This window comes from Montipora foliosa, chromosome 6 (assembly GCF_036669935.1).
Source record: "Montipora foliosa isolate CH-2021 chromosome 6, ASM3666993v2, whole genome shotgun sequence".
NCBI classification, from domain to species: domain Eukaryota; kingdom Metazoa; phylum Cnidaria; class Anthozoa; order Scleractinia; family Acroporidae; genus Montipora; species Montipora foliosa.
The window spans coordinates 4,359,346-4,376,144 of NC_090874.1; the positions used below are offsets into that span (position 1 = coordinate 4,359,346).

General features: G+C 37.8%; 2 protein-coding genes and 1 long non-coding RNA gene across 3 annotated transcripts in view; 1 reads left to right on the forward strand and 2 right to left on the reverse strand.

Annotated features, from left to right (window-relative positions):
* Window positions 1-12,304, reverse strand: part of LOC138006390 (drebrin-like protein B) — a 26,493-nt gene extending 14,189 nt beyond the window's left edge. Inside the window, 3 exon segments of the mRNA XM_068852683.1 lie at window positions 142-254; window positions 12,082-12,137; window positions 12,201-12,304. Coding sequence (XP_068708784.1) covers window positions 142-254; window positions 12,082-12,137; window positions 12,201-12,283 — 252 coding nt within the window. The 5' untranslated portion in view covers window positions 12,284-12,304.
* Window positions 1,127-6,889, forward strand: LOC138006389 (uncharacterized). Its single transcript, XR_011123890.1, has 3 exons — window positions 1,127-1,533; window positions 5,858-5,933; window positions 6,014-6,889. It is a non-coding gene; the product is annotated as an uncharacterized lncRNA (long non-coding RNA).
* On the reverse strand, window positions 1,588-6,017 carry LOC138006388 (uncharacterized). Its single transcript, XM_068852682.1, has 2 exons — window positions 5,938-6,017; window positions 1,588-5,688 (listed from the first exon to the last, which is right to left on the reverse strand). Exon 2 carries the CDS (start codon window positions 5,588-5,590, stop codon window positions 2,957-2,959), a length of 2,634 nt encoding a protein of 877 aa, XP_068708783.1. The 5' UTR covers window positions 5,591-5,688; window positions 5,938-6,017; the 3' UTR covers window positions 1,588-2,956.
* Window positions 12,305-16,799: the final 4,495 nt, after the last annotated feature.

Consider the following 16,799-nt stretch of genomic DNA (forward strand, 5'->3'; position numbering starts at 1 on the left):
CTGGCAACCACCAGCTAAAAAGGCCACGCACTAACTGACTGAGCTATGCCTGTCTGTGAGTTACACATGTATACTCTGTTTCAAGAGTTTACATGATGGTAATAATAACAATAACAATAATAATAACACATGGTGACATACCCAGTTTATGAAAACAATTTTAGGCAAGTTTGTGTTTGGGTCCATAACTTTAATGCCAGCATACAGTATCTTGCCTTCATTGAGTTCATCCACCAATTCATCAAGGTCACCATCTAAAAGTTAATGTTATCAACATCATGTAAGAACAGATTATGATAAAGCGACTTGAACATGACCTTGAAAAATAAACCGCAAAACATTTAATTGGTTTAAATCGAACAAACACAAACGTCATGAATTTTCATTGGCTTAGCGAATGCAGATGCAAACAAAGTCATCTCTCCGTGGAACTTTCTGGAAAGTGATTGGCATTTCGCTTTGATGTCATTTGAAATGCAGTAAATTGTGCTTGGGATATTGAACTGAAATTACTGCCCATATTAGGAGTTTCCTTGGTGGGAATATGGAGAAGCTGTTTTAATCTTGCCAAACACTGGTCTGTGAAACAAACTGCAAACACTTTTTCAAGGTCATACGAAAGTCGCTCTAACAAAATCATTTATAAACAACTGATGCACAACAAGTCTAACATGAGCAGGCAGTCATAAAAGCATACATGCACTGAATGCTCAAGAATTAGTTTAAGCCCCAGTTTTCACTTTCCCATAGCAATAGCCTTATAAAAAAAAGCAAGGTGATAGAATTCTGAATGGACACCTAAACAATAATTTAATGAAATTGAGATTTAGAATCTCTGTACCGTGGCCAATTTACATTATCAACTCCGTGGATAAAACCAAATTTTTGTGTACTACTTCCCCACCGACGAAGCACCACAGTTTCTTTAGAAACTACCCCTTCATACCCCAACATTGCCTTCCTTTGGCTCACCTTGGAAAAACCCTTCAGACTACAAACATTCTTGACTACATGATTTTGATCTCACAAAAAGAATTATATAAAAGTTGGTGGATAAAGCAATTTCACTTGAAATAAAATCTTTAATTCTAAACATGGATAATAATATTAATTATAATCATCACAGGAAATTTACTTGTGGAATTATGTTGTTAAATTCACAAGGTGATTTAACAGGGCATTGGAATTGTTGCTTATGATTTTTCAAGGCTGGATAATCATAACACCAATCACATGATGATTTATCCACACTTGGAAAATCGACACTGGAATCAAATACGATTCACCTGAATCACGTGGTATGATTCCAGCAGCCCGAAAAATCATTGGTGGAATCATAACTTAGGATTCGTTGCTTTCTTGAAATTGTTCGTGGATTCAATATCGTTACTAACTTATTAAAATCTGAACCATGTTTAAAATAAGCACTCGTGACAACGTGCGATACACGGAGGAGAAAAAAAAGTGTGATTTCCATGATATTGGGCAAGAAAACGACTGGCAGTGTGTGAGGTGTCTGAGAGCATTCTTTTGGTAAGTCAGCTGTCACCTGTTATTGATCTTGTATTTGAATGTTGAAGCAATTTTTATTTGGATGTATTGATCATTTGTTTGAAGACATTGCACACGTTGTGAGAAGCGAGCTTAAACAATGGTAAATCGTTGGAAACTTCACTGAAATTTACAGTATTGTCAAGGTTGCACATTATATTATTGTCTCTTGTGTATGCAAAAGTGTGCCTTGGTGTGTTCAATTTGTAGTTATAATGCAAAGCAATTATTTTTTATGTCCCAACTCTTGATGTATTTCAGGTCGTATGATTAAACATTTTCGTGAAATATTAGAACTCGATGGAAACCAACCCTATTTCCTTCAAGAGCCACATTAAGTGAATAGTGACCAGCCAGGCCTATTTAATCCCTTTTTATCAGTTGCTGTGCTTCCAGATTATATTGCAGTATCTAATTAGATGATTTGTTGAAACCTTTAATAAATCTACTGGTAATTGCTAAACATAATTTGGAAAAAATTGAATTTAATTATCATTTTAATGATAAAAGCTTACATGTAATTATAAAATTGACATCAGTTTTCTTTAATCTGTACCATTATACAGCATGTAATGTCTTGAAATATTCAAGTTTCAAGTGGAACTACGAGCCAACATTTTCTATGTTCTATAAGAGTACAGACCACAGACAACTGACAATAACTTGGGGAAAAAAGTACAATGTAACAAAATCACCCTACTGTTTGGTTTCACATTTGTTGAGACAGCATGTGCTCAATCGTGTTACTGTTAACATCATACATGTAGTTCATGGCCACAAACCAATCAGTGCGTAAGAATTTTGACAGTTATTGTAATTAGTAAAACTAACAATTGCACTTAGATCAAACCAGAAATACAATGTACATCTATCTTATATATTGAAATTTATCTTCCCAACGTTTCTCAAGTAATTATTTGGCTAATAACATGGGTGACAAATTACTCCTTAATTTTGGAACGAAATTTAAGGGTTCATTTTTAATTTGACATGTGAAATTACAATGTTGCCATTGCAACTTTTCCTACATTACCAACATGGTATCCAGGTTTGAGAATTAAGGAGTAAGTTTAAAACAATGTAGCTAATCAATGGAAATTATTTGATTTTGGACAAAACATGTGTAAAATTATGCCCTAATTTCATTTGTCACCATTTGATTACCCAAATTTCTCAAGTAATATTATTATTTGGTAACTTTCCTTAAAATGACCTGTGTCATGCATTTTGGACAAGACCACTTGGGCCTGAACCTTCATCTTCTTAAGTGCTATACAGAATGGATATCTGGGTAATTGAGGAAGTTTAAGTAGTTATTGGCCAGTCTTCTGAAGCATCATCCTACAGTTTTAGTGGGTTACTCTGTGGGTTTCACTGATTGCGATACTCAAGGTACGTAATGTAGTCATCGACTCAGATTAGCCACTAACTGATAGTTCTTCTTAACTTGAAGTGTAGTCACCCTACGTATCAACCTTCTCACATTGACAATATGATCTCCACGATAAAAAGTGCTTTTCAAGGCTGGCAATCCAGCTAATTTGTCAGAAGCATGGTTCTTGTTGGCAAAGTGAAACCAGTTAACGTTTGCCAGATGGTGTACCTTCATGCTAGTGGCTCCATTTGACCCTTTCAAGTGGACACGTGCAGTGAAAAAGAAATTAACCTGAATAAAATAGGGAGAAACATCCTCACTATCACTCCCATCTAACTTGTCCACACAATAAACAAGGGCTGTTTGACCTCTGTCTGTTCTGTTGTATGCTGAAGAGAAAGTGGAACCATTTACATCACATCTAGCAAATGTATCAATGCGTGGCTCAACGGACAACAGTGAATCCTCATAAATGTCTGACAAGTAGTTTTTAAGTTCAATAAAAAATTCAAGTTTTGGTCTTTGTTTCATTCTTCGTGGTGGCAACATCTGAACTCTCCACTGTTTGGCTACTTCTTCTGGGAAATCTTCTCTTTCCACTCTCAACTGAGTGTCCAATGTTCCTTGTGTTCTGGATGGAGCTAGTTTATAAATGCAATCAAGCCCATTAAAAAAGCGTTCTGCTTGTATTCTGAGGTAAACTGACCATTCCTCCTGCCTTTCTGCACTATGATCATCTAGGCACTGATTAAGGAATGGCTTCAGTTGCGAAGGGATGGATTTTTCTTGGAAGCTGTCTAATGTTGGGATCTTTGAAGTACTAATTAAGTGCTGCACAACAAAGTTACGAAAAATTTCTTCTTCCACAGTTTTTCCACTGTTGTTCATGTCACCTAAAAGGCCAATGTGTCGTTCGTACGGAAAGCACCACCAGCTTGTTGGGGGGCCCCAATTCTGAATAAGCTCAGGAATGTGTAGTGCCATGTGGTAATTCACACTTACGGCATACTTTCCAAGCACCCTAGCATACAGTTTATGGTGTTTTTGGAGAAGACAGGAAATATCATCTACCTCATGCCTCATGATGGGGTCCTTCAACATAAGTTCAACTGCTTCAGCAAGACATTTGGTCGTGTCATAGAACGAGTATGGCACAATGTTCCATAGGCATACCCGGGCATAAGTCACAATGAAATTTTTCCATTGCTGGGCTTTCAAACCACGTGCAGACATCTTTTCTAGCATTGTCTTTGGTAGTCTCCCAACATCATAGGGAACCCTCAGAGCACTCAATCTGCTTGCCAGTATTTCAATTTCTTTGTCTGTCAACATATCATTGCTATTGGATATCAGAACTTCACCAATGTCTGATACAAGGCCCATCAAAATGTTGTGCATGGGATCAATTAGGAAATTTTGAACCATATCAAAATATGGCAGACGAATGAGTTCACTATACTTCACACCTGATTTTTGGGAAAGGGTTTGAGCAGTTGCTTTGTTTGCAGCCTTTCTGTAAGTGTTCATTGCCTTCCTAACCTCTTTGTCAGTCCGGTATGGAAAACTTTTGCTTGAGTCTGAGTAAAAACTCATCTTGCCACTTGCTCCAATCGTCCCTTTTTCACGAACTGCCTGGAAGCAACATTTATCACAGGGCAGATCTGCTTTGTGACTTTTGTACTGTGACACCTTTCTTGAGGCTGGGAGGTCAGCCAAGATGGGAAGAAGAATAGAGCGGCTGAATATTTTCCCCGGACCCAATGAATTGATCTGAATTCCAGAGTATAATGTAATTAGGTCATCAATGATGGGTGATAAATAGGTATTGACATGACCTTCTGGCTCTGATGGACCTGGTATCAAGCCGATAAGCATTGACCACCTTGCTTTGAAGCGCTGACTCTTTGGGATGTTCAGTACACTCATATAGATGGCTCCACAGGAGTAGACAGCCCTTTGGAATGGGTTAAAGAAATCTAGATAGAGCAGCAATGCCAAATTCATTTTATCCTTTAGCAGCGGCTTTGTCATGTCATCAGGATCCATCAGGAACTGTTGCAAAATCTTTCCATCCCAGATATCCCTGTACTCGGTTTTTGAAGGTTCAGGGCGGTCTCTAATTAGGTGCAAGAATTGTTCTTGCTTAAAAAACATTTTAATCCACTCTGAAGGAGGTAAAAATGGATATGTCTTGAAAGGAACCATCTTGGTTCTACCAAATGATAATTTTTTTTCAAAAGATAGTTCTGTGTTGCACCTTTTACCCCAAAGTTTCTTTTTACAGATTTCTGCCCTTTGCTTCCCATTCACCTTACAACTGATTTCATCAATACTATATAAACATGCACACTTTGGATTGGGACAGACAGCAAAGATTTTTGTCTTGTTAAGTACCTTTAAATCTGAAATTAATTCAAGTTCACTAATTGTCTTTGGAAAAATCAAATGAAGTGGATGACGAAGCACAAAAAAAATAAAGTAGATAAGGTTTAACAATACAGTAAACAAAGTGTTGGATAAGTTATATTGAAGCTTTATGCGCAAAAGTAAGAGGGAAATCCAGCGAATTAAGTTAGATGATTTCTCCTCTTCATCCTTTCTCTCCTCCTGTCCATGACACTCGTTTTTCCAGTTGCTTTTGTCATTTATTACAGGTAATGTCATCAATGGGTTGGCTTCCTCTGGTTGACTTTCCTTTTCATTTCTGGATTCTGTAGTCTCTCCAGACTGATCAGTTTCACCCTCTGATATATCAAAAGAACCTGAAATGATGTGAATCCAAAAAAAAAATTTTTGTGTAATGCTTGCTTCACAGTTTTGATATGTCTATTGGGGTGTTCAGACATTTCAATTGCATATTTTGTAAATCAACACAGAATTCACTTTTATTATAATAATTATAACCATTTTTTAAATCTATCTCATTCTCAGGGGCCACAATACCTTTGGACATTGCCAGAGATGGAGATGGATCTCTAGAGAAATTATGTACTGATGGTTGAGCAAGGTACCTTTCAAAGCATTGATTCCTCGTTCTTCATCAGAGCTGTCTTCAAACTCACTTTCATTTTCATATTTCCCTACTAGGTCCTCATCTGCAGGAACAAAAGATTTTCATTACTATAGTACGCTGGATTAACACTGATACTTGGGTCAAATCCCATTGGAATCTTTCCAAGTCTGTTCTAACGACATCTAAAAATTAATTCAGTGTATTCTAATATGGATAAATCAGCTGGTGCTAGCCAGTTTACCTTGTAATTCATCCAGTCTATGTTCTTCACCATCACTACAACTATTTCCCAACTCATTTTCTTTTACAGATACTTCCAGTTCCTGGACATCACATGAGACAACTGAAATCGAATAATATTAAAGCATATTCATAACTTCTACAAAAGCATGCTTAATTAATGCAGAAAAAACACAGACTGCGAGCAAAAACCTCTATGTCCTTCGTTTCATGTGGAATAGATGACATTATAATTGAATTTGATGTTAGATGTTAATTTTGACTAGTAATGCAAATGGCAGACTTGCAGTTACCTTTCATGGCACTCTTTCTGTTTTCTTCTATACAACCAATGCTGTATTCAAATTGATCCTCCATTGCAGATTCATTTATGTCCATATTTTCACCTGTGTGTCAATTGAGTGGGTACCATCATCATGTCATGTTTGTGTAAATATTAATTTTTGCTATATCATTAATTTTACATTGCACTTAAGTGCTAAATAAGAAATATATATGCGAAGTATTTGAGCAAATCATCAATATTTTGCAGTGTTTAATTGAGCTTATTTATTTTAAGTGTACCCCCCTCTCCCCTGACCTGGAGAAGACGGGAATGATAAAGGCATGTAATAAGCTCTTTTGATAAGAGATCTAACCTCTGGAGGTGGTATATTAGATGTGTTTTGTGTCTTCAGTATGTCCCCGCCCAGTATTAATTGACCCAAGTACCTCCCACCCCCCCCCCCCCACCCCACCTCGAGCACTGAAGAATCAATCCAGGAAAAAATGGTAGCAACCCCTCTCTCCCCGCGGTCACTGTAGCTCTGACTAAAACCACTTTTTTGTCTTCTCTTCTGCCAATTACATTACGTGGACGCGCAAAGATATATCACTACAATGAAAGAGTGAACTGGAGCTGACAAATATAGATCGTTTTCATTGTGGAGCAAGTGGCAACAAAGAAATAAAATCAACCGTTCAACGAAATAAGCCAAAAAATTGGATTGTTCTATGAGACACATTTTTAAATCACCACACCAATTTTCAGGTCTGTCCGGTTAATTGTTTCTGAGTTATTTGGCGAAGCGTTTCACGTAACTTTCCACAATGTGGTACACCATTGTTGAGCACCATTATGGCGACCAGAAATCGACAGGAACATCTGGAATTCACTTGGCGATGAAATAACTTTCTTTTCGCTCATGAGATGCAATACATATGTAAGGACACATCTCCTAATGTACTTGAAACGCTCAGCCTGCTGAGATTCATAGGCATTGATATATTTTTAAGCAAACAACTTTGTATCATGGTGTCACGCAAGGTGACAATTCGTAAATTCAAAATACAGCCGTACTGTATTTTCGCAACGAAAGATGTCATATAACTCGAAACTTGAAAAAAGATATATTTCTAGAACATCTTCAACCTCTGAAAGTTAAAAATTCAAAACAAATTGCAGTTTTGGTTTCAGAATTTGATGACGTCACTGTGAAAACCACCGGGGAAAACCATCTATACATGTCAAGATCAAAACAAAATGTTGACAAAATTCACCTTCCAAATCCGGCTTGTGAGAATCCGAAAACCTCGCTTTTTTGGCTGGCTGGTTACTTTCACTGTAGCATCCTGACCATCTTGAACGGTCCAACCCAAACAGTTTGTGATGCCTGTATACCGTTCTTCGTGCTCGCAAACAACCGTGACAATTGGGGCAAAAACACTTCCTATAACCGGTGTCAGAGTTACTTTCGGCCATTTCTTGAAATTATGTCAGCCGAGACGAAAAAGTTTCAATTTTCTCATTAGCAACACCCTATTACTATGATAATCATCCCGAATTATTGACGTGCGCACGACCCACGACAGGAAAATCGTAAGCGAAGAATTGCGTGACTTTCTTTGCGAAGATTTGACGGGATTCGTAACAATTTACTCCGCCTTCTCTCCTTGGTTTTCAAGCGTGATTTTTTCGTAAATTAACAAACGGGAATACTTAAGCATGGAAGTCGAGAATCCGGAAGAACTGATTCAAGTCCTGTTGAATAATCCTGCCTCAAGAAATGCCCTGAGCTCTTTTATCGAGCAAACAGTAAAGAAGAATCACGTAAGTACATCAATTAAGCCAATTAATTGAAGATAAGTGGTTTACTTCGCAGAGAGCCGTGTACACTCTCTTTAACCACGTTTCTCGTTCATTGTTTCTCATTTTAGTCTACTATTCCGTCAAAATCTGTGCCTTTGGTAAGTATAACCAAAGATATGCAGAAGTCACTCTTGTCTTTTATGAGGGTTTGAGCACAATCACGCCAAAGCAGCCAGCAGTGAGAGGCAAATTGGTGTCAACATAGACGGTGGTATACCAACGGTACATGGCTTCTCATGAAATTGAAATCTCTTGGGTAAAGGCTAAATATTCAATCGCATAGCCAGTTTGCATTGACAAACAATAATATTATTGCACTGGTAACAACGTTGTTATGTTAACTTTTGCTGTAGGAAAAGAGAGACAGAGCAGTGGAAGAGGCACAGAAAAAGTTGGAACAGGAGCTAACAAAAGAGGAAATAAATAAAATAAGATCAGAGATACCGATGGTGGGCAGACAAGAAATTGGGCGGGTGCCAGACTCAGATGATGAAGACGCAAAGAAAGATTTGCAGTTAAAACGCAAGATCAATTTAGAGAATGGAAGAAGGGTGGCACGAGAGAACCAGCGGAAAGGAAGTAGAATCTGGCACACAATAAAACACATGTCAGAAGACACGAGGCTACATGTGAGAGATGTATTGGACATGGCAGGAAAAGAAAATGTGCCTCAAGCTCACCCTTCAGCAGCAGAAAAACAGGTAAGTGCTCCACTGACCCCTCTGGAGAGTTCAACAGCATCAAGTTCCAATGCAGTTTTAAGATCCCATCAACAGAAGAGCAGACTGGCTTTGCAGAAGAATAAAAAAAGTGCTTCCACAACGTCTAGAGGAGTGGCTACCTGTACCAGTTTAGGCCATTCACGAGAACATCGAGATTTAATGGCTACTGCAGGGGCCATCCGTTCTTCAACAACAATCGATTTTGAGTCACCAGATCATATTTCATTCCTTGACAACTTTTTGTTTGACGGTGATTTTAATGACTAGATAACTGGAAAGTAATCACATGATTTTTGATTGCAATTTGGAATTTTTCTGCCCCCTCAATCCCATAAAGAAGGCATGCAGGTTCAATTACCGGTATTTGTAGCCTTAGAAAAATATTATAAGTGTTGACATCTCGTCCACATTGTATAAGAAATTATGTGATCACTTCTTAAATTTTGTGACAAAAACTAATGACAAGAGGTCATGTTTCGCCTTCTCTAATGTCATCTGTGAAGTTAACAAAGACAGCAACATGACATGCAGGTGGATGACTTCGTAACCAAAACAAAACAAAAATGACGATTCCATCCTTGCAAAATAATTTAATTGTTTAGATCAATTTCATCGTCACATGTTTCCTTTGTTAACTTTGCAAAATTAATATTTTGTCACTTGATCCCTTATTGTTATATACATGCTTTCGGCAAATTACTATCTTTCTAATTTACCATCACAAACTGCTTTGTGTACTGTTTTTATTAAAGACAAATTCTTGCATTGGAAAGCAGTCTCTGACATAATTAGGAATAGACCCATCCCTCTTGCATGCCCACTGCGGGATCAAAATGTAATTAAGGACAGTGCCTACTATTGTTATTGTGCATACATTCTGCGCATCTTGAGATACTCAGGTTTCCTATCAATGATGCTTACCAATACAGTGATACAGTTGTTTGTTCCTTGCTGAACTATTAGATGGAATATGATATTAACAATGTTAACTGTAAATTACCAGACTGAGTATGTAGATTTGGGAGTTTGATATCAATATTGTGCTGATTTTAAATTATTTTAAGGACGGTGCCTTAACTATTGTTATTGCGCATACATTCTGCTCATCTCGAGATACTCGGATTTTCTATCGGTGATGCTCACTAATTAACAATTAGACCCCTATCCCGCAAGGACTACTGGTCAATAGCCTGTGAGGTGAAGTCAAATGGGTTATTGACCCGTGGCCCTTGAGGGCGAAGGGTCTAATAATTATTGTTTTAGAATCACCCAACTAGTCGGACAGAAAAGGCTTTAATAAAGTTAGCAAATGCAAGTTGAAGAAATATTTATTTGGGAATAAAACGAAAGAAAATGTCACGCTTTTCACTACTCGAGGACTATTACTAATAGTCCTCTAGTAGCGTAGCCAATCAAAATGCAGCATTTGCATTAGTCCACTAGTTGGGTGATACTAATACAGTGATATTTTTGTGCAGTTTAAAACTATCCGTAGTAAGTACTCTTGGTATCCAAAAAGAAAATTGGGGGTAACCATGCATTTTTGAGAGATAATTAAGCTTCAATTTGAGAAATTTGAGAAAGAACGCCATACATTACTTTGTATTTCATATTATTCAACAATTATATTAGAAAATGCATGGCTACCCTCAATTTTCTTTTTGGATTTCAATGACACTTGTCAAGATCTAGGTTTCCTGCATAATCAAAAACCGGGGCAAAAACACCTTTGAATTAGTAGGCACTGTCCTTAAGTGACAGATGACAAATGCGTGTGTCTGATCTTTATCACATCTACAAATGCAACGTGATAGTGAATTTTACAGATCTGATGTAAATGTTGACTAATTGACTTATTAAACATCAGCACCAAATGTTTATGTACACTTGGTATTTTCTGTGGCACATTAGATCTTTTAATCATGACAGGCCAACAAAAAAATGTTATGTTTGAATAGAAGTCTGTAACATACATGTTTACATGGATATTGATGAGTCACATGAGTAATATAAATAAAGGACTACTATTTGTTAGCATGAAACTGTGTTCAAGTTGTTGCGTTTTAATGATCTTTTGATGCGTCCAGATTTAAGGTCATTTTGGTTTGCTAATATTTTTCTTAACACTTTGTATGCAAGGATTACTTTTACATGAGCAGGTATGGCTCTGCAAAAAATAGAACTGTTGCAACAAACATGAAAATGGAAAAAATAAGAAAACTTTAAATACAAGTTGACTGGGTTTTTTTGCAAAAAAAAAAAACAACAATCACAGGTGCTTTAATTAGTGGTCGATCTGAACCACTATTTTGCTGAATGACACTGAAAGTACAATTTCCTTCACTGCCATAATCAAAGTTATGATTCCACAAATGATTTCCTGTACATCAGAAAACATGTAGTACGATTTTTGCGCAAAGCGTGATGGGTTATGATTCTTCAGATGATGCTAAGTAGCTTCAGGGCATCATAACAATGATTCCTCCAAATCAAAAATTCTGGGTGATGATTCCACAGACGGTTCCTTCAAGCCTTAAAACATCAGGGTTATTATTCGAGTGCCTGACAGAATCATATGATGACATGACAAAGCCTGAGCAAAGCAACATCATGATTCCGAAAGCACATACAATGGTCACAAGAATCATAACTGGTTATTCAATACCCTAATTTCCTATGCATATCAGCTGTGTATTAGCCACTTGAACATATAAAAAACGCAAGGATCTCGAACTGATATTACTTAAAACAACAATATAAAGCTCTCTAAATTATCACATTCACTACAACTTAAAAATGAAAATTATACGCTTTTAAACTGCAACTGTTTTCGCATTTCAGAAACAACACACCCCTTTACTTCCTGTCACGATCTCAGCAGTTTGCGAAATTAATAATCGGGATTCAACGGTGATTTAACATTTTGCATTCCCTACGATTCCTAAGAATAGGTGTACTGTGCTTACATTAAATTACTGACAGAAAAACTAGTGCAAAAAGCCAAAAGAATCAGACATTTCCGTAAAAACATATTCTCTATGCGCTCACTCACCTCCAGTCTCCACGACTTTGAGATCGTTCGTCTTCCCATCATATCCAAAAACTGCCCTGAAATCCACATCAGAATAAATACAATGAAATATGGACAATGAACTAAAAGGACGATCTCACCAGTTGACGTCTGGAGAATCATCAAACACATTTTGCCATGTCTTTAACAAGGAGTCACGATTCTTCGTCAAGTTAATCGCCATCTTGGATGAATGATCACGTGACTGAAGAAACGTCGTGGTCACACTTGAGAGAAGCGCGGCGTAAGCGTCGCGTTGACACTACACCAGGAAGTTTAAGGAAGTGTTTACACGAACGCCGTTTCACATCGACACTCTATCATGACTTCGAAACCGCGTCAAAATCGATGCGGTTTGGAAGTGTTTACGCGGAACCGTTTTCGCCAGAAAATCAAAGCCTGGTATAAGCGACCGCTGCACTACGCGCTAAATTCACCATTTGAATCGAGCAATGGAAATTTCGCGCTAAAATGGTAACCGTATTCAAATGGGAGGCGGTTTCGTCGTGTACACGTTGCGTATCGTTTTGAAAACGCTTCACTTTTAGCAGAGTTTTGAAATCGACCCGGTTTGGCCAACAGTCTTGATCGGTATCGTGTAAACAGTAGGCGTAACCGCATCGAAAACGATGCGGTGACAAAGACAGTAAACCGTGTTCGTGTAAACGCTGCCTTAGAGAGCGACGTTTTTCAAGCGACGTTTCTGAGCCACAGACGGAAACCGGAAGTGAAATTTTCGCATGCCAGGACATTGCCATCTCCCCGATATTATGGTGCGCCAAATGTAAAAATATTATTTAAGTACTTTTCCCCTATATTTTGTGTTATTTATAAATAATACATTGAAGTACCTTTGCGATTTATAAATCGCAAGGTTACGAACTTTGCGATTTCTAAATCGCAAGGTTACGAACTTTGCGATTTATAAATCGCAAAGTTATCAACTTTGCGATTTATAAATCGAAAAGTTCGTAGAGTTGCGATTTAAAAATCGCGCGTGCGATTTATAAATCAAGTGTGATTTATAAATCGCAAATGTGCGATTTATAAATCACATAGTGCGATTTATAAATCACAAAGTACGATTTATAGATCGCACTTTTGCGATTTCCTAGGTACTTCATGTATCCCCTATTATAGTGTATTTAAATTATAATGTATTTCCACGCGTATATTATGGTGTCTTTAAATAATTAGCCCTATATACCCATGTATACCCTTTTATTAAATTCTCAACCTGGGATAATGCAATTCTCGTGCTCTGATTGGTTCACTCAATCTCGGTTATCAGCTCATATACCTTGGTTTGACCTTATATGGTAAATGATTGATCTAAGTGTTGCCAAGCTAAAAGCTTTTTCGCCGGAAAGCGAAATTTCTCTCTCAAGAAAGCAAAAAAAAGTTTTTCTGGACATCTGGGATAAATTCCGACGTTTAGAAGTACGCGAAAAGGTAAGAAATGTTTTTGTGACGAGCCTGCGTCTGTCTGACCACAAGGTGTTACACGACATCGCATCGGTTCTCATCAAGTTCTTTTGATTTCGCTCGCATTTCGTACTTTCTAAACTTTTGGAGTTTAAAGGAATTTAACCCTTTGGCTACTAGAGATTTGGCCGAAAAACACGTTTTGAAGCTAGTTGAGGGGTTTTTTGGTCACTGTCGTGCTGTTTAAGAGCTAAATCTCCCTACACACCCGTTTCCAGGTTGTACACTCCGCGGCCTTTTCAGCCAGGTGCAAAATAAGCGCTTGCAAAGTTCGGGCATGCGCAGAAAACAAAATTTCGACGAAGTACCACAACACTTTCGACTTTCACTTTTCGCTTTCTCTCCTTCCCTCTCTTTTCGCTTTCTTTGCCTCATTTTTTTTTTGAACTTGCTGGGCATTTGGTAGGCTTTATTTTGGTGGGAAGAGTTTCTGAGAAACCTTTCATCATCTTAGAATTAGGTGCTCAGAAAGGTAGGTGGGTAATGGCGCAAGCTTTTCATGGAGATTTTCAGGTCAGTCTTACATGATTTTTTTGGCCGTTTCTCCAGTTTCCTTGACTGAATTGTGCTCATTCTGGTATAGTTTGAAAGATCTCTTCTCCCTGCACAAGTTAGTGGACAAAGCTGTTCCTGACCGTTAAAAGTGATGACGTCACAAGGGGTAGATGGGACCGTGGATAAAGCTGGACGTATTTTGCCAGATAGTAATCAAAGGGTTAATAAAACAATTATTCCATTCGCGCTTGTTGGATATGAGACTGGTTATAGCCAACTCGGCCCTACGCGCCTCGTTGGCTATTTACCATCTCATATCCAACGTGCGCTCATGAAATAATTGTTAAATATACCCCTATATACCCTTGTATACCCTTATATACCCACGTATACCCTTGTATACCCTCATATACCGCTATATACCCTTGTATACACTTATATACCCACGTATACCCTTGTATATATACCCTTACATACCCCTATATACCCATGTATACCCTTATATACCCCTATATACCCATTTATACTCATGTATACCCTTACATACCCCTATATACCCTTGTATACCCTTATATACCCCTATATACCCTATATACTACGTTGGGTTGGCCACGTAGCTAGAATGGAAGACAACTGAATGCCGCAACATATATTGTACGGAGAGCTTGAAGAAGGAAGAAGAAGAAGAAGAAGAGGCAGATCGAAACTTCGGTATAAAGAGTTTTGAAGCAAGCAACCGTGGACAATTTTCCTGTCGGTGTACGTTGGATCAGTGGCTTGATCTGATCGGCGTTATTTCAAGTTGAGAAACTAAATATTTTAAGCAAGAGCCGATACAACGTAGATTTGATTTGATTTTAGTGGTGTACTATATTTCGGCTGGCCAAACCAGCCTTCTTCCGGTACAATGAGAGTTTACATTGAATTGCTTCTATGTACATATATATATATTATAGTAAATGGATGTTGACGTAATACTGGAAAGAATGTGATAAACCATGGCAGTTACAGAGATTTTGAATTCAAATACTAGGAGTCACGGAAAAATAACGGAAATCACTCAAAATAATAAACTGAAATCTAATACGTTTCTTCGCGGATATTAAGACCGTTGGGATCAATTGTCCTGCCTTTCAAAATTAAAAAAGCTTCCCTGGCCTTATGGATCGAGTCTCTGTTAGAAAATATTTTTTCGATAGGAATTAATTGCATGTCCTTGGAGGTGTTGTAGGGAGAGGAGAGGAAATGTTCTGCGACTGTAGTAGGTTTGGATTTGGTGTTAGCGTTATCTAAAGTGCGGCGGTGTTCATTAAAACGGTCTTTTAAACGTCGTTTAGTTTCTCCTATGTACTGTAGATGGCATCTATTGCATTGAATCGTGTAGATAAGGTTTTTAGTTTCGCAAGTTATGTGGAAATTAATGGAGCGCGTTTCGCCAGTAGAGAAGAATTTGTAGTTGGTTAGTCCATGGAAAATGCAAGGACAGGTAGCGCAGTTTTTGCCACAGCGAAAAGAACCGGAAGTGTGGAATTAGAATGAGTTACATTGGGGGACAGTTTAGCTGTAACCAGCAGGCCTCGAAGGTTAGGGAAGCGCCTGAAAGCCACAACAAGTAGATGTATGAAAGCATTTTTGCAGCGGTCAGAAGAAAGAAGTAGATTGAAGATGGAAGGAAGTGATGGATTATTAGTGGTCGTTATGAAAGGTATGCGTTTGGGTTTGTCTATCTGTTTAGGTTGTAGACTATATGTGCGGAGAATGTCTGTGGCCCGTTGTATTTGTTTAGTAACAAAGTTGCGTTTGTAACCTCGTTTCAGAAGGTATGTCGTTAGTTCCGTGGTGCGAATCTTGAACGTTTCGTCGATCCCATCGGTCTTCACATCCGCGAAGAAACGTATTAGATTTCAGTTTATTATTTTAGTGATTTCCGTCATTTTCACGCGAATCTTAGTATTTGAATTCAAAATCTCTGGTATATAGGGCTAATTATTAAATACACTATAAGTACCTTATATTTAAATACATAATAACTAGGGGTAATCGAAGCTTAGGCGAGTGCGCTCGATGTTTGTAGGGGTACAGGTAGATATTTATGGAGAAGGCTGGATGGTTCGTGCGGTAGATAAATGTTATTACTGCATAAATGAACGTGACAACTTGTTAAATGTAATCATTAACTATTTATTTGGAATTCTACAAGTAAACAACTACTGAAAATTACTCTAAAATGGAACTGTTACTTGCAAGTCTTTTCAGCTTGCGGTATTAAAGACTTGAGAATACTTTTCTGTGCTGAACGCTGGGACACAATAAATTGTATACAAAAATTTGGTTTTATCAACGGAGTTGATAATGTAAATTGGCCACCGTACAGAGATTCACCAGCTTTTAGAATCTCTGTACGGTGGCCAATTTACATTATCAACTCCGTTGATAAAACCAAATTTTTGTATACTACTTCCCCACCGACGCAGCACCACAGTTTCTTTAGAAACTACCCCTTCATTCTCTCACAATAAATTGTGTTTGAACAGGAACATGTGTATTCTAGCGAGAAATAGCGGACAATAAAGTTATTATTTGAATTAGCAGGAAATCACGTGTAACATTCTATAGAATTTGGTGTCCATTTTGGAACTAAACTGAAGTGAACATGAATATTCTGAATTGGAAAAAAGGATTTTTGCACTTTGGTAGATAACAACATTTGTTGTAAGGGA

Coding starts and splice junctions, on each gene's coding strand:
- LOC138006388 (XM_068852682.1), bottom strand. CDS start 5,590: ATGACATTACCTGTAATAAATGACAAAAGCAACTGGAAAAACGAGTGT.